The sequence below is a fragment of the Terrapene carolina genome, unplaced genomic scaffold (assembly GCF_002925995.2).
Source record: "Terrapene carolina triunguis isolate 2854851 unplaced genomic scaffold, T_m_triunguis-2.0 Scaffold96, whole genome shotgun sequence".
Lineage (NCBI taxonomy): Eukaryota > Metazoa > Chordata > Testudines > Emydidae > Terrapene > Terrapene triunguis.
Window position 1 is genome coordinate 35,349,628 of NW_020664447.1, and position 21,441 is coordinate 35,371,068.

Consider the following 21,441-nt stretch of genomic DNA (forward strand, 5'->3'; position numbering starts at 1 on the left):
CATGTATTACAAGCTCTCTCCTTGGAAGATGTAATGTTGAATCTTTAACGAAGGCTTCCTTTCTCCAAATGTTAGGCATTGGAGTTAAAAGTAAAGCAGACTGGCAACAACTCCCTTCGCTTCAGTTGCTCTGCTTTCAGTCTCGTGAAACTTGTGATGGCAATTTCACAACCTCTTCACTTACTATAAAGTCTTCCATGATATTCCAAATTTAAATTTTTTTATTTCCAGTTTTCTTTATCCCTCACAAAAAGGGGACAAACCCAATTTTGTTTTCTTTGCAGGTCATCTTTACTTCTTCAAAAGACTTTGGTATGTTGCCTACACTCTGCACTACTGCAATGTGAAGGGGAAGCTAGGTGGCATTTAACTCTTTAGTATAAGACATTCAAAGCCCGTTTATTACTGAGAAATTTTAGCATATAGTAACTTGAGTTCTATGTTGAATGACCTGGTTTATGGGCAGGCTTAGGGCTTTCTGCAGGCAGCAAAATTTGGAACTATGGCAAAGATGTAGCTAAAGTGACTGACAATATTCTGTCCCCCTATTGATCAAAGCGATCAATGGATTGCTGATTAAGTAAAGCATCATTAATACAGCACTGAAAGGTGTGCGCAATCTACCACTTCTTGGGCATTCTGTAAAGCATCTGAAGCAGCCATACCAGTACACGCTTACTCTTTAGAAGTAGGAATACCCAGTCTATTAAACTTGCTGTCAGTGAAGTAAATGGTCATGCTAAAGAAGGACTGAGTTTTACTGCTGAGTCTACATTTCACCCACGAAGAGCATAAGTATTGCATTTCATGTAATTACACAAACAATTTCAAGGACCATAGTCTGCATAACATATAGGCTGGTGGGAAGTTGATAAAACTATTCTGAAATGTCTGAACCTTTGTAACAAACCCTTTGTCCTCCACTACAGATGATTAGGAGATGCAACATGGTAAATGGATCTCAGAGCCATCTTATCCCTGCCACAGATTTCCATCTGATTTTATTAACTAGCTCTTCAACCATGGATAAGGTGCTTTATGAAAGCACGTATCATTATCCCCATTTTAATGATGGGGAAATAGAGGCACAGAGGTGAAGTGACTTGTCCAAGGTCACCCAGCAGGCCAGTGACAGAGCTGGGAATAGAACCCAGGTCTCAAGTCCACTCCTGTGCTTTAGCCACTAGTCAACACTACCTTTCCCTGGACAAACAACTTCCCCACTCTGTGCCTCAGGTTTCCTCACCTATAAAAACAAATTAGCCCTTATCTTACAAGACTGAGGAAAGGCTTGTTTACTTAGTACTCCCTTGTTTAAATCAATGAGAGCATTATGTTAGCATGTCATTCTTTGTGGTGCAGATCTTGTAGGCCTCCAGACTATCCATTCTCCACACTCCTTTAGGGCAGCACACCAGTCTCAATTAAATGGATGTTTACTTTCCTGTCACTGGAATCAGCAATATACTGTAGAAAATGTGACAAACATTGATTTGTACTCAAATCAAATGATTTTAATAGTAGTTTTGTCAAATAAGCAGAAAAATCAATTGCAAGATAGTTGAACTGAGTACAAATCAAATTTGTCCCATCTTCATAAAATTTCTGTGATATGCAACAGTGATCTTTAAGGTTATGGTTGCTACAGTCAAACATTAAAGATACTGAACATCTATTCAGAATTGTCCACTGAAAGCTAATTAATGAAGCAAAATCCAGGACTACAGTACTCATTCCTTTTTGAAGCTTGAGACAGTAACAGAATCCTTGAGGCAGCACACCTGAATGAGGACATAACATTAGAGGTAACAAGTTGTGCTTTTTCCAGATCTCAGACTAGCAATTCAGGCAAGGCAAAATTACTGGCTGTGCTTTGAAAAGCATTTGTGAATACAGAAGTTCCTCTACAACTTTAGTTAAGCATGCAGTACTGTACAATGACAAAATGAGTTTTTGGAATAATATAGCTGTAAAATGCAGACAAGACTAGAGAGCCCATGTGAGGAAGGCACTGACAAGGAACAAATATGATTTCTGGAGATCAATCAAGAGGACATGCTAAATATAGACAAACATGCAAGAGCAATGTTTACTAATTATGGTGACCAATCCTCTCAGTGCACTTTCTTAGTCAGATGCTGCTGTAGCCTCTGCAGCAGGACTGATGACAAAGCTTGCAACAGTTCCTGAACTACAAAATGTCTACTTGGGTCAATACAAAAATCTGAGCTGAATTTTCCACAAAAACATGATGTAAACTACATGAATCAAGAGGGTATTGCACGGTGGCAGGAGATGGGAGACTGCATCACTAGTTTACATTCTACCCTTAAACAGAGTATGGTAAGAATATTGATATCAGAAGTTAAGGCATTACCTGCTAGAAAGCATTAATGAATGATTTGAAGAGTCTCCCCAGAGGATCTTCCCAATATTAGTACAGATAGGGTGTTAGTTGTCAGTTTAGACTGCTCTGGGCATTGATCCCTCAAACCATGCAGAGTAGCAGTGGAGTTCTTCCACCCCCATCACGTGCACAACTGTAGTGGTAGGGTCTGAACTGATACAAAAATATTGTTGCTATGGGGAAAAGAACAAAGAGCTGCAGAACAACTTCCCAATGCTGTTAAGTGTATGGGAGAAAAAACAAAGTGGCTTTTTTGCAAATTGTGCAGACTATACAGCACCTGAGCTTCCTGCATCTCCAAGAGCCTAGAGACCTTATTTCTCCCATCATAGCCTTGAAGCAGCAATCAGTTTTATGTAGTTGGAAGAAGACTTTCTCGATAATCCTTTTAGCAATTCATAGCAGAAGTTGTAGCAGTAGTTTTTCAACTCCAAAGATGTTCTCCGGTCAGCTGTACAGTTAAGCAGTTGAAGTGTTAATAGGCCAAAGATTTAAAATGTTTTGTTTTGTGAACAGATGATTGTAGGAGGCAGCTCTGAGATTACATTTAGAATACTATTACTATATCATAATAGCATAAAACTTGCTCTTCGGCTTCCCAAGCCAGCAGCTTGTTTCAAGAGCAAGGGACTCAAGAGAATTTTAGATCAGTCAGAGAAAGCTGGGACTTGGGGGGAGAATTCACCCCTGTTCTGCAGTCACTTTGCTATCTACAGTGGCTCAATGACCCCCAGGGAATACTCCTGGCACAAGGGGTCTCTGGCTCTGCATCCCCCTGTTCCCACAGTTGTCCCTGGCTCAGAGGATGTTCTAGAGTCGAAATGGTCATGGAGTTGTTACAGCAGCCCTAGCCAGCATCTGAGCCCAAACCAGCCCTAGCAAACCCAGGATCTGGGAGGCACAAACCACTTCCCATTGTCTGGCTCTGCACCAGCACAGGGATGAATCTAGCACCAAGAGAGCAAGAATGTAGAGAAAAGCAGAGCAGGAACTATTTTATTGTTTGATTTTTATCTCTGCATCTGACTCCTCATGCTGAAGAAGCCATAGTATTTGGAAAGGATAGAAAAAAAGGTGTGTGTGAATTAACTTTATTTTGTTTCTCCGGTGAGCAATCACTCTTTAGCTATCATAGTTAGGCCTCAATATGTGTGTTCTCAAGGTGACCTGCAAAAGGGAAAAGGGCATTTTTTTTTTTTGCACTTATTCATTGTGTATATGGGCCTAAAAGGTTTTCCTTCCAACTTTTTCACATTAGACATTCAAGTCCTATCTATGCTGGAAGAAATGACTTCAAAACTAGTGCAATGTTGCCCTCATGAGAGCAAAGACTGAAAGCTAAACAATTGAGAGGGGAAGGGATTTATAGTCACTATTTAGCAAAAATGCCTTTTCTCTAAAATGTTACAGACCCAACACCTTCACCCCTTCAGTTGAAGTGTTAGAGCTCCCACTGGTCCAACAAGATCAAGGAAGACCAGACTTGACTTTCCTGATTATTCTAAGTTTAAAGAAAACTGTAGGAAAAAAAGCCACCTTAAAAAAAGATTTCAAGCTCTTTACCCATAAAGTAGCAAGAAAGGACAAGCCCAATTTAAAAAAAAAAAAAATCCACTGGAATCACCTTAAAGAAAGCTACATTCTATGCAGTATCCCTGAAGAACAGTCTTCCAACACACAATGTGTTGCAGAACTCTTAAAATACATTTTTGGGGCCTCAAAGGAACACTTATCCCTCTAACTACATTAGTATACTGAGCAGAATGTTCAAGCACTGTTTGTTTCCTAGATAGTTTACTTTGCTTATAAACACATTAAAATGTGCACCTTTCAACAGATAAAGGTGAGCCCATTCATGGCAATCAGAGCCCCACGATCTTAAAGAACTGCCAGTTCTCGTATAAATGTAAGAGTGGCTCTGGCAACACCACTATAAACATGATGTTCTTTGTCACCACATGACTCACTAAGTAAAGTATTTAAGAATTTTAGTTGTCCTTTTAAATTGTGCATTACTTTAACCAGAATGTACTCCTTCCAGATTGTTCAGCCCTAGATGTTTCAAAGATTTTCTCTTGCATACCACATAGCTTCATACTAACAAACCTTTTCCTTTTATACTCCGTAAGTGGAAAGATTTTCACCAGCAATAAGTATAAATCCCGGGCTCTCACTCAAAGCCATAAGCACTCAGTCCAAGAGACACATCAGCTTTGTTTACCGACCTTGTTGCTTTGCAGCACTTAGGAAAAAGTTTGCTCATATGAAGCTATACACTATGCAACAGAAAATCTTTCATAGTTCAGTCCACGTATGCCTTCCAATCCCTGTTATACAGCACACTGACCAGTAGATTTAAATTACTCTAAAGTGCTTTAGGAGTCAGATAAGAAGTCCAGCACACACATGATTTAACTAAAGAGTATTCATTTTATTTTCCACTAAGTCTTTTGTCTCAATGACATAACTAATAGTTGGATATCCCGCGGAAGGGCACATACAGTGAATCTGGCAAAGCATATGAACAGCCCTAGGGGGTTGAACAAAAGTAGGATTGTTAGCTAACCAGAGAGAAACAAAGTTAAATCCCTGCCAAAGATGTTACATTTTCTTCTTCATTTACACTAAAAAGAGGGTTTCAAACTGAACAAAATCCTTGCGTCGCTAACAATACATTCAGTCCTGACTAGAATTTAACAAGATGACAACAGGATGACTATAATACAAAACTTCTACTACTGTACACACCTGTTGTCCAAGCCCTCCCCAAACCCCATAATGAGGCTGCCCCATTATTTGCTTGCTTGCTGAGCCTGCCTGCGGAGGAGGACGTAGATCTTCTCCTTTATCCAGTCTTTATTGTAGGGTTGGTATGTCTGAGTGTCAGCACGGTAACTAGGGAAAGAAAAAAACCAAACGGTTAATGTAACATTGCTTTGTCCTTCAGTTTTACATTTCAGAAGAGGCTTAACAACTGTTTGTAAAGCTCACCAAGTGTGTCAGATAGCAAAGTAATTATCCATGTTTTACAGACAGATATAGCTGAAGCCTGATCATGCTTCCATTTGACTGAGTGGAAATTTTACCTAAAGTGACCTTGATCAAGTTACACAGTAAATCAGTGGAAAAGCGTGGAACAGAACCCAGATGTTTCAAGCACCAGTAACTACTAGGTCAGATTCTCTCTCTCTCTCTCTTACACATTAAAATTCAGGAAAATGATTTTCCTCCATCTACAGAAAGTGGAAAGTGAACAGAGAAAGCCTTTAAAAAGGGTTTTAAAGCGCCTCAGAATTTGAAAATTTTACACAAGTCGTGAAACATTTTTTAAAAATTGAAATGCTGGTCCTCCTTGAATTTAAGAAACAGCAGGCAAGGTATTAATTTTCAAATATTTAAATAAGTGAGCAATTTGGAATTTAAGACCACAGATTTTCTACTTGTGCTTAGGATCTTTAAAGAAGTTTTTTTAAAAACAAAGATCTTCCAGTCAGGTGAGGCTTTATAGCGCTCTTAAGTGTTCTCTTCATTCTCCCTAACAAAAGATCAAAGCCAAAAGAATAAGGAAGCAGCTTCAGCCAGCAACCCATTCACATATCAACTGGCAATGAGAGTCTACATCACACTCCCCCAAAAAGAAGGCTGCGAATTAAGCTCTCACATTCTCATTCATTCTCTCTTTACAAGTCAGGGATTACAAATTTATTTGAGCTCATTTATTGTATAAAGTAACTCAGGACACTGTAGTTCATCACCAAGCTCTTGACAGACGCAGGAAACAATTATATTAAAACACTGCTTCCACTTCTGCCAGTCTTACCTACTTATAGCAAAAGCAACTCAACAAGCTGATACATCAAGTTCGCTATTTGTGTAGATGTAGTACTAAGATTTGTCCCCTCATGCCCAGTTTTAATTCTTAAATCTGGCATGTGCCTTTTGAAATATACAGTGCCTGACCTGGATAATTGTGGTGTAACAGGATTAACAGAACATCTTTGAACACAATCCTTTCTACCCATATGACAAGGACAAGAAAGGGATCATTAGCATTAAGCCTTGGATGGGCCAAAAATTAAGATCTGTAATGCCATTTGATTCAGTCCAAGATACTTTTTTATTAATTCTCAGAGAGCACTAAATGTATCTTTAAGAATCGGTAACTAAAGCTGCATTGAAAGATCAGATATCGAGCCGCATAGGGATTTGTGCAGCCACAAGCTGTGCATAGTACATTACATGCTAAGTATGCCATCTGGTGGGAAACTACAAGCTAAAACAGAATTTGGCTCAAACATACTTTGGCTTTACTAGGTTTGACTAGGCTCCTGATTAAAAAACGTAATATTGTATTAGAAAACAGAGGCTCCTTTTTAAAAACAAGGATCCTATCATTAATCTGTCAGAGGGGAAAACAAAACATAGCATGATTGGTCAACCCTGCACCACCCAAATACTGCTGTAGCTGGGGATCAAGCACGGCAGGGGGAGAACTCAAGGACAAGATAAAACTTCAGAAACTAGTATTAAGTGATCTTTTCATCCTTCTCATCAATGACTTTGGCTAATGAATCTGAAGGGGTAAGGAATCCCCTGCAGGCTCTTTTCTGACTTCTCAAAATAATACGTCGCAAAGACAAGTAATTGTATGAGAGAGGTAGTCACTTATTAAAAATAGCTTCACTGCTGCTGGATCAAGTTTTATAGAAGACTTACCGACCTGCACACAGGTGCAACTTCCTACAGCCGTCATCCAGTACTTTGACAACCCTTTTACAGTTAACGTCTACTCTGATTATGAAGAGCAGCTGTGCCCATGTCAGTTGAATAAACAGAAAAAGATTGTATAACTGAATATTAGACTTCTTGTCTTATTTCTACAAAAATTTAAGGATGCAAGTCAAAAATTAGCTGAATATTTATGGTATGAAGACCAGTTGTGAATTGCTAGAAGTGCTGAGATTTAAATTGTATTTTCCAGAGCAGAACAGTAGGGGAAATGGGTCTAGTCACCTATTCAGGTGTAGGAAAGCATGCAGAACTTCCAATGCCATCTTGAGCTGCCCTCATCTTTTATATTCAGATGAGAACCCTGGAGACTACAGGAGAGATTTTCTAGGCGACTTAAGAGCACAACTGTTACTAAGAGTCAATGGGACTTGTGCTCCTAAGTCCCTTAGGTGATTTTTTTTTTTTTGTTAAATCCCACCCTGCATTTCTAACATGCAATGTTCTGTCTTGATCCATATGAACTGACTACAGCGTACTCCACTTTAGGAAAGTTAGGTGCAGCCTGTAGGCTCCCTAGCATGTTGCCAATATGGTCCTCAGTGGAGTAAGATTTGTGTTTGGGTACAAATACCTAAACTGTTATAAACATTATTGTTCCATACAGCAGAACAGTACTTACACAAGACAGCTGAGGTCTGCCAGGTCATCAATAAAATCAAACAACTGGCTGATGTCATACGTAATGGATGGGCTGTTGGGATTCATTCTCTTCAGATGTTCTTCATACATTTTACAAACTCCTGCAGAGAGAGAAGAACTTTCAGTACCATCAATAATGGCATTAAAAGGCTATTGGTTTCAGTTTGCCATAAGTTCCTTCTGGTATTAAAGTTACAGGCAACAGTAAAGTTTATAGCAGCACATTTGGAATGGGAACATGCAGATGCTATAGAATTGTTTTAATCGACAATACCACCGAGCTTTAATATTTTATTTCAATTTTACAATGTTGAATAGTTCTCATAATTGTTTGTATAGCACCCAGAACACATTGATGTGGGAAATGGGTCACTATTATTTACACCTTTTTAAGGTATCACACTTAAGGAAGCACTGTCAAATAGTTCAAGACCATGACTTATGAAGTAGTGAGAACAGTCTTCTGGATTTTAAATCTACACTTGGTTCAAGGCATAATTTTACAAAAATGTACAATATACTTTTTTTTTTTACTGAGTATACAGGGCAAAAGTTTAGAATTATCTCATTGCTGGTTCTAAACCAGAAGTTAAGTTGACAAATCCTAGCAACAGAGCTGTACACGTGCCTGCTGTGCAACAGGATCAGACATTAAGCAAGGAAGTATATATTCTCAAATGGAGCAATGGACTTTCATACATTACAACAGGCAGAAAGTCACTCTTTTCCAAATGTAAAGAGATCAGATTACAGCAGGGATGAAAATGTGATTATTGCACTTTCATAAAAACCCACATGACTTAAATATTTTATAAGTTAATTTAAGATTCCTCTAAGCAGCAAATCAACATTTCCCATCTTGTAAGAAAAAGTCTTTCAGAATTTTTTTTGGTGAGTAAAGAATTGTCTAGCTGCAGAAAACTTTAATGCAGTTGGTACAATAAGATATTCTTGATGTTAGAGAGTATAAGAACTAACGTGATATACCACATTTTTTAAATGTTAACCCACAGTCAGATCTTCTTTGCATTGTGCTAAAGTGTAATGCTAAATTAAACACCCAAATTGCTTCATGTGTGGTTATGCAGTCTGAACAGTGAGGTTCTATGTCTCTCAGAACCTGGTCCTGAAGTGTTGAACACTCATTCTATTGACTTGAATGAGAGATGAGTGTGCTTAGCACCTCTCATGATGAGGCCACCAGTGAATCCATATAAAATCAGGCCAATTTACAAATGAAAACATTTTTTTCCATCTAGCCTGCAAACTAGTGTGTGTCTGAAAGTCAAACTGGTTTATTTCTGGCTCACACATTCCTAGTAGCAGAGTTTGCAATTAGTATTTATCCAGTTGATTATGTGCAGAACAATGGGATATAGATTACCGCTCATATATGAGCTGAGGGGTGAAAACATTATCTACTATTTGCTTTGGAGGGATAACAAATTAGTAGTTAGAAAATTGGGATCTGATCCTGCAATGAGATGCACACAGTCAGACCACTTGCACAGTGCACCTCTCATTGCAGTTTCAGGGCCTTAGTCAGTAAAGTCAGAATAGGACTCTGAATAAATACAGGAAGATGATTTGTGAAGTAATGAGGAGTCTTTTTGAAATAACTCTTTCGCACCATGTGAACTTGAGTCTTGCAGCAAACTGTTACACCAATAGGGCACTTTTGGGTAAGTCATTTTTATACCTTTTCAATTTAAGGAAATGTGTTGAGAATGGATTCTCTCAGCAGGTGAAAGTTTGGGAAAAATAATCAAACTAAACTGCCCTTAACAAGAAGAGATCGTCTAAAGCATCTTCATCCCAGAGGCAACAATACTTACCCTCCATGCACTCATTCACCGATTCATAGTCAGCATATGTTCTCCCTTCTGGCCTCTTGGTAGGCTGAACAAGCAAAATTGTGTGAGACTGCACAAAAATAAGACAGTGACTCAAACTTAGAAATACACATTAAAAACCATGAAGACTAAACTGAAGTTTAGAAGACCAACCCATGAGAGACAAATTCAGCTGTATTTCTAGTAATCAGATCTTATATACTTGTAACATATAAATCTTACTGTCTAAAGGAGAATCAGAGTAACAGTCTTAAAATGGCTTTGCATTTCTCTCTTAAAAAAATCCTATGAGGCCTGTAGTACAGAAAACAAATGTCCCATTACACCATGAATTAGAAACTGAAAAGAGGGCTGCCTTGTGGCACTGTTTTGGCCAGCAATTTTTTCTTCCAATCAGTTACATTAATCCTGAGACAGATCAATGCACACGTGTTTTTCTCTTGAATAACAATCTTGTATTATTTCACACTCAAAAACATTGACTGCATTCAAGAAATAGTATGCAAGGCCCAGGCTCTTCCCTTGTAAATACAACACCAGCATAACAAAAGAAATGAGAACTAAAAAAAAAAACACTACTATATTGGAGATTATATTGATTTGCTTATTCCATTGTAAATGCTGGCAGTTATTGGTTTTAATACCCTACATGATGGAAAACCAGGGTGGAATCAAACTTTCATTTCACTAACATTGCAACTCTCACCTCAAGGTGAAAAGCCAGTACATGAAACATGAGACTGAGTATTCACTATCAGTTACAAGTGAACACAAAGTTCCACAATTATAGTCTGCAGTTAGCTATTCAAGGATGGATGTATTTTAATTTCTAGGACTTTCTAGCTCCTGGCACCTTTCTCCAAAGCACCGGATACTGTCAGCTTTCAGACACAGTATTGGACAAGATGGAACTTTCATCTGATCTGTTATAGCAAGTCCAACTATGTTCTTGTCAGGTCTTTTAAAAATGGCTTTAATTACCACCTATGGATATTACCATGCAAAACATGTTTAACGAAGTGCAGAAAGCCAAAGTACTAAGGCTCAGACCTCAGCATCTACTCAGTACCCATGCAGAAAGACTTCTACCAACTGCATATTAGCTCTCAGCAACATGACTAAGATGCTGCACCCATAGTAAACAGTGGACATTGGGGAAGCTGGGGATGGAAAAAGGGCAGGGCCTAGGCACCGATATAAGTACAATCAAGTGAATGCAGGTGGTATGTAGCAGATATTTTTAGGGTTTTAAGTTACTCCTACTGCCAGCCAGAAGTAGTGGTTTGCTTGAATTGGCTCAAGAACTTCACTTAAAAGAATGTCATAGTAGCATTAGCCCTTACAGAAGTGCTTCAACTATTTCCTCTTCACAGGCAGCTGTTAGCCAGCTATCAAAGCATTGATACCAGTAGGCTTCCTTCAGTGTAGTTCACTTTCACATGAAAGTAACAAAGCACTAGGATTATCAGCTCTTTTTGCATTTCACTCAGTTTAACCAGTGAAGCCATATATATCAATTTCACTTTCATTTCCTAACATATAAAGAGGGCTCTGGATTCCAAGTGCTACAAGGAAACATTTCAATAAAAAAACCCACACCTGTTTAATGCCATTATGTTCCACAAATTCAAGGAAGCAGCTCTTTGAATAAGAGATTAAAAAGTGACCTGCAGAGGATTTTCTAAAAGTTGGACTTGACTCCCCACCCCACGCGTGTGATGTATACAGGCCTTTCACTCCCTTTGGGGATTTCATTTACACTAGTTCTCCCATCATGACAGACTTTTCCAGCCTAAACAGACCTAGAATTTCTGGTGTAGAAACAAGCTGAAAACGCATCGCGAAGAAACCCGCCTAGGCCCCACGTGTGCATCAGAGAGAACCAGACAAAGCCACAAGCCCAGTCACTGAGCGTGCAGCCCGGTCACCCCAAGGCTAAACCCTGTGCCCCAGTGGCAGCTGCCAGGGCAGACACGTGCTGTGGGAAAGGAATCTACCCGCGTGGATAAGCACGGGCCCCGCACGGGCCTTCGCCCCTCCCTGCGCAAGGCGCAGCCGAGGGCTGGAGATGCCCGTTGGGGAATCAGGCCCCCTCCTCCACCGCGGATGGGAAAAAACCGCAGTCCTCGGGGCCCGCGCGAGGGTCCCCCGTGATCCTGCCCCGCGCGAGCCAGACTCGCCCCCGCCCCTCTCCCCGCGGAGCTCGTGCGGTAGGTAAGGGGCTGGGTCTGTATCCCGCTCGGTCCCCAGCCCTGGAGAGGGGGGCGGGGGGAGACACGCGGCTGGGGACTCTGCCAGGCCGCAGCGCTACGTCACCCTCAGCAGACTCATTCCCGCCGCCACTATGGCGCGGCCCGAACGACCCGGTTCCTCCCCGCACGCCGGGAACTCCCCCTCCTCACCATGGCGACTCGTTCTCCACAGCCCCGTTGACTGTGACGGTCCCGAACTAACAGTTCCCAACGGTCACCCGCAATCCCCCGCGCTAACCGGAAACACTCCACCAACCGCCAACCAGCCCCTAGCTCCCTACCATAGACATCACGGAACCCGACCAGAGCGCCGCCAGTGCTATAGAGAAACTCTCGCGAGAAAACCACATGGCAAAGCGTTCGCCGGCGTTGCGTATGCTGGGAGGGGCATAATGGCGCCGTTCTTTGAGACTTTAGCCGTCATCTTTGATAGGGGCACCGTATCCTATCAGCGCCTTTGTGCCTCTTGCCCCTTCCAAGATGGCCCCTTAGTGATTATTTGTCCGCCATCTTGGAATCGGGCGGGAAGTGGCGACAGAAAGTGAGTCACGTGAGAAAGACGCTCCGTCCCGCCCCAGCCCCCGGGGGGGGGGCTCAGGCCGCTAACCCGGAAGCTGCTCTCGGGAAGGGGAAGTGTCTGACTGCGGAGCTGCCACTTGGCCTCCATGGCAGCCGCGGGGGACGCCGGGCGCAAAGGGGAGCCTGAAGCCTGAGCTCCTCGCTGAACCGCTCCCCTCCTAGTCCGCCAAGACCAGGGGCCAGCAGGGGAAGGCGAAGGCGCTGCCGGCGTCTCCCTGGGGTGGTAGGAAGGGCCAGGCTCCCTCCAGGGAGCTGTTGACTGGCCCTGTGTCTCGGGGCGAGCGGCCTTTCTGTTGCACCTGGGGCTGGTATCGTCTGTGAGCGGGGTGGGCCCTTCTCTCACCCGGGCGGAAAGGTGCTCCCTGCCCCCAGGCTGTGGGAGAGAAAGGGCTTTTCCGCTCCCCCGGGGGCGGCTTATTCCCCTGTGGCCCTTGACAGGGGAGGCGGCGAGAGGGAGAGAATCGTGGTATCCCAGTTGCTGTTGACAGATCCAGGGATCAGGGTCAGGAAAGCGGGGTGTTTCTCTCACACGTAGCTCTTGGGGGAGGGAGGGAGTTTGTGGCACTACTGGGGAAGAGGCGCCTCTGACCTTCATGATTCTGCTGGAGCCGCAACACCTGCACAAGTTGAAAAACTACATGCAGTAAAAGCTGGAAAAGTTGAATTTCACTTTAAGCGAGTGGACAAAAAGCAACAACATGGATGATTTCATCTCCATCAGTCTGCTGTCTCTGGCTATGCTGGTTGGCTGTTATGTGGCGGGGATTATCCCCTTGGCAGTTAATTTTTCAGAGGTAAGCAGGTTCCACCAGACAGTCCATCCCTTGTCATGCAAGAATTTTGTGAATGAGAGAGACAGACACCTATCAAATCATCTAGCTCATCCCCTTGGGACTACTGCTGTCTAGTTACCAGTGACAGTTTAAATTAGGGAGCTTTCAAAAGAAACATTGAGTGAAATATTAAATTTTACCCAACAGCACAGCACAGAATCTGTGATGAGTGTAAAATGTATTTTAAAGTTGCTTTAAAATGAATCCTACAATTAATTCGGAACTGCAGATCCTCTCATTGCTGAAGTAGAACAAAGACTCTGCATCAGTAGGAAGGAGGTGGCAGAAGCTTGATGTTTCTTTTTCAGAATGGTTTTAGATTATAAACTCTTGAAGGCAGTGACTGGTTTTTACTATATGTCTGCACAGTGTCTGGGTTGAGGCGTCTAAAAACAATACAAATAATAAGAAAAATTCTCTACAAAACTTAATGTTTCCCTCTTTAATTTTCCACAATAATATTCCAAAACCACCATCATGGTTGCTTTCCCTGTGCCCAAAGAAAATTGGGTGTGACTTCTAGAGCTCACAAAAATCTTCTAAGCATTATGTAATCTATTTGGATACTTATATGGTCCACATCACTGTAGTATTTGAGGGAGATGGGGTGACTTAATGACCCACTGTTCTCTCACCTCTTACGAGCTGAGCCTCATATCTTCACAGTTCCGCACTGTTCAACAGTGACGCTACCTCTCTCAGTCCCCCAAATAGTTGTTTTTATATTGGGGTAGCACCCAGAACCCCCAGTTAGGACTGGGGCCCCATTGTGTTAAGTGTTTTACAAACAATAAAAGTTCCTGCCACAAAGAGTTTACAATATAAGTATAATATAGTGTTAGGAGTCTTATCCTTGATTAGGCACATTAAGGACACAATGTTGATGTGGGGGTGTACATGAATGAAGACTGTCATAGAGACATTAAGATGAAGGAGTATCTTCTGGAGGAGGGGGAGAAACTTCTTTTATTAAATAAAACACACTTTAGGCCCTAACAGATTTCTTCCTGTAATTAAATATTTAATGCTTGGCTCCTAGTTCTCTTTTTGCTTTAGATATGTATATCAGTGACATTACACTTTTTTGTTTGTGATTGTAATAATGGAATCAGTAAATGAAAAGGGGAGTTTAGAATGAATGTGATATTGAAAGTTTGTTGAGAAAATGTCTCAATGGCAATTATGGCCATCTCATAGTCTCATTAGCAAGATTGCATCTTATGCATTAAGAATAATGGTTTAACTAGTAAACCCTTTTCCAATTTTTCTTGCTTTGCTTGTTACAAGAACTTGGCGTTTCTGGAATATGCACTAACCTGGTGTGCAAAAATAGTGAGTTTATTTACCTTTGTTCAAGGTTTAATTCCAAATTGTAATCCTAGGGTTCTAAACTAGATTAGTTTAGGAGTGAAATTACCTTTGCTTAGAATGTTGTGAGATCTGGGTGCAGACAGTCTCAAAAGAAGGTTCCAAAGTCTGTATAACTACGGAGTTTGAATGAAGCAGTTTGTTTCAGGGATGACTTAGTGAATTGTTTTCCTAACTGAAAATCTGTTTACCTAATTAATTTTCAAATAAGGACAAGTCAATTTAGACCCAAGTTCTTTTTAACTTGGCTGACATGAAGACACTCTTGTGACTGTGCAAGAAAACAGTGTGGATTTTATGGTTCTCTTGTTCTGTGCAGGTTTTGGACTGATGTATTTCATATTGGATTATATTAGGGTTTAACGCTCAAACAGTTCTTTCTGTACAGTATCTGATATTGGCTCCCATCACCATAGTGTCTAAGCACAGTTAAATCAACGTAATCTTGTTAAAAATTTTAACCATGTAGAAAACACTTTAATTGTCATAATATTAATCCTAAGGCTTGTCTATATGTAAAATCGCACCAGTTTATCTTAAGGTGTGTTTAAAAAAAACTGATTTAGGTGAAACTCGTGCAAAAGGCTATGTGGACATTATTTCATTTTACACCCATCTTATTTCAGTTTAGTTTAAGTCAATTAGGCCATGTCTCAGCTACTGGTGCTATAGCTCTCCCACTGTAGCACCATACTGGACCCTTGCTACAGCAATGGAAAGGTTTTTTCTGTTGTTGTAGGTAATCCACTGCCCCCAGTGGTGGTAGGTAGGTCCACAGAAGCAGTCTGCTGTCGAACTAGCCGTGCATCCACACAAGGGCTTGGGTTGGCATAGCTATGTCATTATCCCCCGAGGGAGCGACGTAACTATCTATGCCTATCAGAATTTTAAGTGTAGACTAGGCCTCAGAAACATGTTTAAGCTAAATTATATAAGTCACTCTTAAAATGTGTGTCCACACAGAGGTTTCCATTAGTTTATCTAAACCAGTGTAAATTAGTGTGTGTAGATAAGCCCCTAATGTGGCTAATCTAATGATTCTGATTGAAGCATGTTTGTGTTGTGAGGTGTCACTATAATTACATTATTAATTTTCATGAAATTACTTGTTCTCTGTTATTTTTTTTCACTTTGACCTCTGACTAGCTGATGAGTATATTTTAAACAAATAAGTTAATATTTTCATCATAAACTAGCACTTGGCCTTGTTATATATCAAATTAGGATGATGGTGACTGCTTTTTCACTGCAGTTTGCTAATTGTTTAAGAAAAACTAAACTTTTGCAGTGACATCTTTGTAGTTGTGTAGAGAGTAGAATACCTTTTAATATTCCATTGAAATTTTTATTTAATCCTTCTAATCAGACTTTCAGATCAGTATAAATACCATGGTAAATCTTAGAAGAAGTAGCATAAAACAGTTGGCGACATTCTGCATTTATGCATCTCCTGATCAAACACAATTTTTTTTTTTTAAATCAAGCTGACATAAATTGTGTACTGGTGCTTTTGAGAGCTCAGTTGTTATCTTTGACTAATACAGCTCCATAATTCAAGCTTTCCTTTAAATAAACCCTTTTAATGATTTACATGACTTCTGTTTAAACCTACCTTGGGGATTGAATCCCTTCTGTAATGTAAAACGTTAGATGCTTGTAAAACAGGAATTTCACTACTTACTCCAGTTTTAATCCTTCAGTAGAGTTCATATTCATTTTTTTAATATGAAAAGTTTAAGCCCTGGCAAGGTTTTAGGTTTTTTTTATATGGGTCCATCAATAGTAATTTTCACTTGTTCCATTTTTTTAAAATCCAGTCAGTTTGTCTGATGGAATGTTGCTGGAGAGGGGCCTTTAAAGCACAGTTGTAGTCAGGAAAGTGTAGTAAGGACAACTTCTTGCTCAACACACAAGAACGGTCATATTGGTTTGGACCAATGGTCCATCTAGCCCACTAGCCTGTCTTCCGACAGTGGCTAATGCCAGGTGCTTCAGAGGGAATAAACAACAGGTGATCAAGTGATCCATCCCGTCCGTCGTCCACTCCCAGCTTCTGACAAACAGAGGCTAGGGCACACTCAGAACATACTGTTGCATCCCTACCATCCTGGCTAATAGCTATTGATGGATCTATGTTCCATTAATTTATCTAGTTCTTTTTTGAACCCTAATATTATTTTGGCCTTCACAATATCCTCTGGCAATGAGTTCCACAGGTTGACTGTGCACTGTGTGAAGAAGTACTTCCTTTTGTTTGTTTTAAACCTGTTGCCTATTGATTTCATTGGATGATCCCTGGTTCTTGTGTTACATGAAGGAGTAAATAACATTTCCTTATTCACTTTCTCCACACCATTCAAGATTTTATAGACCTCTATATTCCCTCTTAGTCATCTCTTTTTCAAGCTGAAAAGTCCCGGTCTTTTTAATCTCTCTTTATACGGAAGCTGTTCCATACCCCTAATCATTTTTGTTGCCCTTCTCTGTACTTTTTCCATTTCTAATATATATATTTTTTTTGAGATGGGGCAATCAGGTCTGCACTCAGTATTCAAGATATGGGGCTTACCATGGATGTATATAGAGCAGGGGTCGGCAACCTTTCAGAAGTGGTGTGCCGAGTCTTCATTTATTCACTCTAATTTAGGGTTTCGCGTGCCAGTAATACATTTTAATGTTTTTAGAAGGTCTCTTTCTATAAGTCTATAATATATAACTAAACTTTTGTTGTATATAAAGTAAATAAGGTTTTTAAAATGTTTAAGAAGCTTCATTTAAAATTAAATTAAAATGCAGAGCCCCCCGGACTGGTGGCCAGGACCCGGGCAGTGTGAGTGCCACTGAAAATCGGCACGCGTGCCATAGGTTGCCTACCCCTGATATAGAGGCATTATGATATTTACTGTCTTATTAACTATCCCTTTCCTAATGGTTCCTAACATTGTTAGCTTTTTTGGCTGCTGCTGCACTCCCTATATATCTGAGTTACATACATTTGTTTTTGTTACTGTTACCACTGCTATTCAGAACCAGTATCATCTATGGGTGAACAAACTATATTGCATATTGGTTTATTCACCAGCAACAGTCCTACAACCTAGGTGTCATCTTCATCTCCATGGTCTCTAAACCTGCACATGTAGGCAGTGTTCAAATCCTGCCTTATCTCCCTCTATAAAATCTCTAAAATCCTACCCTTTTCTCTCTGCCCATGCTGCTAAAACTTCCATCCAAGCCCTATTCATCTATTGCCTTGGCTATAGAAACCACCTTCTCTCTGGCTTTCCTTATACCCACTTTGCTCCCCTCAACGCCATTTAAAATGTAGCTACTAATCTTCCTGGGTCATCATTCTGTTCATGGGGCTCCCTTCTCTGAAATCACCCACTGAAAATTTCCCTCTTCGCTGCCCATCAAATATTGACTTCAGATTCTTGAATATTAGTTTTTTTTATTTAATCTAAATTATTTTAATAGATTATGGTAAAATTAGGCCTTAATATCAGCTATCGCAATTTCAAATTTAATTTTAAATAGGTTTAGATTTAAAGAGAAAAATGTATTTAAATAAAATAATCCAATTATATTTTTTTTAAAAAGCATGGTCTTCTATCCACCCTACTTTGTAATTCAAAGTAACAAATCTTATCAAGCACTGAGTTGTTGAGCAGGACTGCATGAAGTAAGTTTACTCCAGCGTAAAGTAAGTAGTGTATGTTAAATAGTGTTTGGCAGTGTATGCAGAAAAGCTCAGAAGTGAGTCTGTGGACGACAGATCTTACTTAACACTAGGTTAAAGTAATCTCTAAAACATTGCAAGGGAAACATGCATTGCATCCATCCTACTTTGATCTGTGGATCAGGAGCTGTAATTTCTCATGCTACTGGTCTTTTCAACACCCTTGAGCAAAAATATTGATTCCAAATGTTAAAGTTTCTGGTTTTTGTTGGGGGATAGGAGAGTTTTTTGTTCATTACTAAAGAGTGTTACTTGTTTTATGCTTGCTTGCAGGAAAGGTTAAAGCTGGTGACAGTTCTGGGTGCTGGGCTCCTCTGCGGAACTGCCTTGGCGGTAATTGTGCCTGAAGGAGTACATGCACTTTATGAAGACATTTTGGAGGGTGAGGAAAAAAAAAAAAAGCCTGATATATGTCCTTGTGCAAGACAGTTGATAAACCAGAAAGGCACAAATAGAGTATCTTAGTCTGAGAATAATTAAAGTTAATCTCTTGCTGAAACCTCAAACAATGGGAATTGCCTTTGAAAGAGATTTAATTTGTGTTTATAAGCTGCTGCTTTCTGTGGTTTAGTTCCCTTTTGGTTATTGCAATCACTATCAGTGGTGTTTTATAGAGCTCCGTATATTTTATCTTGCAAAAGAATCTCACTCACTTGTAGCTGAAGAACTTTCTATGCTCAGTTGGCGTCAAACAATTTTGCTAATTAGTTTAACAGGCCAAAATTGCCTGTTAAACTAATTAGCAAAATTGTTTGACGCCAACTGATTTTTTTTAAGTGAAAGTGCATGTCTTAGAGAGACATCGGTATACGGTATACCTGAAGCCCAAAAGTCTTGGATAACTGTACCAGTTATACCATCCCTTAGTTATATCAGGTAATGCCCATCATCTCTCATTCGAGTGCATTCTAATCCTCATTGGAGCTTCAGGTGCTTTTCCAATGGTATGACACAGGTTTTGAGTACATTTAAGATCTGTAATTCAGTCAAAGGTGGGTGGCAACAACGCACTGGGTCCTAATACAAAGAAATGTCAAGATGCGGGAGAGGGGACTCTAGAGGACTTTTCAAACATGTTTGAAGTACTAGTACTGCTACTGCATATCAGTGGGTGGGAACCACTGCTATATGCCACTATAGTAAGTTTGGGTTTTTTTCTTTATATATCTGTGCTTTCCTTTTACATGCTTTGGAGGAGAATATATTTTTCATTTTTACCATTTGCACTTATTTAACCTACTTTATAGTCTGTCTCTGTGTATTTTAGGCTTGTCTAGTGTCTTTCATGTAACGTAAAATTATTCATATTTAATAAAACATAGTTTTATGTTATTGCAAGGTTCTATTTATTCATGTGTTCATACACTTTCCAATCTGTATGTTTATTGTAGCATCTCACTATACTGCACTTCAGTTGAGGGTTTGTGATCCATTCCATTTTAATCTTTGTTATGCTTAGCATAGCATCAGACAACATTATTGGGAGCACTTATACTCTTCTCATTAAATTTTTGGTCGGTTTATTGCCCAGGCTTGACACCTTCAGTGAGATGATCTGACCCATTAAACTATCATGTAAATAAGAGGCATTTGAAAAATTCTGTGTCTTCCTATTTACACAGCAGTTCATGCATATTATCCATCCATATTGAAGTAAAATACATAACTGGGAAACTTACAGTATGCATTAATGGTATCTTAAACTAAATTTCTAACACGAAATACCCTGAACTAAGCCAATCTAGCTGTAAAGAAATTATTTAAGTAACATTGAGAGTTATTTTTTTCAGATAGTGATTTCGGCCCAGAATTTAGGTCCCTTCAGTATAACTCAAACTTTGATCCTTTGTCTACCTTTGTAGGGCAAGTCGAAGAGAACTAGAACTAATAAATCAAGGAAAATGAGTTAATCCTAATATTACTGCATAAAATGTGTGTATTATATGTGAAGATAAAGTTGTAGAGAGCTGCACCCACTTACATAGACTCAGCCATGAAAGTTGTTATAAAAGATAAAGGGTCCGCTTACAAAATAAGACATTCAGAATTAAGCATAAGAATCTGATCTGACTTGTTTTCCTTCACTCATTGATGTCTAGCAGGCCTAAAATTTAATTGTTTTGCTTTTGTCCTCTATCTAAAACTTATTGAAGTGCTAGATTAAGAAATGGACTGTCTTCTCTTCTCCTTTATTCCAGTTGTCTGTTCATACCTAAGACTATTTTTAAAGAGACACAGTCACGTTATATTTGGCCCTAATGAAGCTTTTGTAAAAGCCTGAGAGGCTTACAGAACCAAAGCAAATAACATGTTTTCCATTACATCTTTTAAAATTCCAGTGGAAAGTTTGCTTAATCAATACACTTTCCTCTGCAGTGTTGCAACACAAACTTTGCTACCTTGTGCTAGTGTATAAGTACCAGAAAGTTAAACTTAGTCTGTTTTCCCTTAAAGCTGGTTTAAATTTTGTTTTTGGGTTATTGTTTGAAGGCCTTCTGGAAACAGTGCTTTTAAGGAAGATTGAAAGAAGAAAGGGTGTTTTAGTGGCATGCAAAATCAGGGAGACAGTTCCAAGCTTAGGGGACAGCATAAGAGAAGGCACAAAGACAAAAGTGAGAGACTCATACAAGAGTAGTGCCTGAGCAGTGCAAAAGGACCAGATGTAGGAAGAGTGTAAAAAACAGCCATAAACTGGACAGTGTCCTTTTAATTGCAAATTAAATGATCTGTTCACAGAGTATAACTGAATGTAGACGTCCGGGGTGGGGCTCGTCCCTCGCAGGGGCGGCTGGCAGCCAAGTCGCCTCATGGCATGAGGTTGGGAGACAGTTCAGTCTCGCAAGTCCAAGCCCTCGGTCGGGGCGGGGCAGCAAGCAACCAGTAGTTCAGGGCTCAGGCCCTCAGGCAGGGGCTGAGCAAACAAATAGTACTTTAGGGCTCAGGCCCTCAGGCAGGGGCTGAGCAAACAAACAGTACTTTA

At 40.1% G+C, this 21,441-nt stretch overlaps 2 protein-coding genes across 5 annotated transcripts in view; one reads left to right on the forward strand and one right to left on the reverse strand.

Moving 5' to 3' along the window:
- Positions 1-4,817: 4,817 nt before the first annotated feature.
- On the reverse strand, positions 4,818-12,307 carry ERH (ERH mRNA splicing and mitosis factor). 2 transcript variants are annotated; one of them, XM_024218834.2, is made up of 4 exons: positions 12,224-12,307; positions 9,673-9,760; positions 7,818-7,938; positions 4,818-5,302 (listed from the first exon to the last, which is right to left on the reverse strand). In XM_024218834.2, exons 1-4 carry the CDS (start codon positions 12,290-12,292, stop codon positions 5,200-5,202), a joined length of 381 nt encoding a protein of 126 aa, XP_024074602.2. In that variant the 5' UTR covers positions 12,293-12,307; the 3' UTR covers positions 4,818-5,199. The 2 variants fall into 2 exon arrangements, with proteins under 2 accessions (XP_024074602.2, XP_024074603.1); XM_024218835.2 differs by lacking the exon at positions 12,224-12,307 and adding an exon at positions 12,093-12,206.
- Positions 12,308-12,882: 575 nt separating this feature from the next.
- Positions 12,883-21,441, forward strand: part of SLC39A9 (solute carrier family 39 member 9) — a 30,501-nt gene continuing 21,942 nt past the window's right edge. For 2 of the 3 annotated variants that reach the window (XM_024218818.3, XM_024218819.3), the window contains exons 1-2: positions 12,883-13,315; positions 18,735-18,843. In XM_024218818.3, coding sequence (XP_024074586.1) covers positions 13,220-13,315; positions 18,735-18,843 — 205 coding nt within the window. In that variant the 5' untranslated portion in view covers positions 12,883-13,219. The remainder of the gene's footprint in view (positions 13,316-18,734; positions 18,844-21,441) is intronic. The other variant, XM_024218820.3, reaches the window with a different exon arrangement.

What these genes read in the sequence shown, in the direction of transcription:
- ERH (XM_024218834.2), bottom strand. Translation starts at nt 12,292, where the DNA reads ATGTGGTTTTCTCGCGAGAGTTTCTCTATAGCACTGGCGGCGCTCTGG. An exon ending in CGGGTTCCGTGATGTCTATG is followed by an intron (nt 9,761 to 12,223) that starts GTAGGGAGCTAG and finishes ATTTTTGTGCAG; the next exon opens with TCTCACACAATTTTGCTTGT. An exon ending in GGTGAATGAGTGCATGGAGG is followed by an intron (nt 7,939 to 9,672) that starts GTAAGTATTGTT and finishes CTCTCTCTGCAG; the next exon opens with GAGTTTGTAAAATGTATGAA.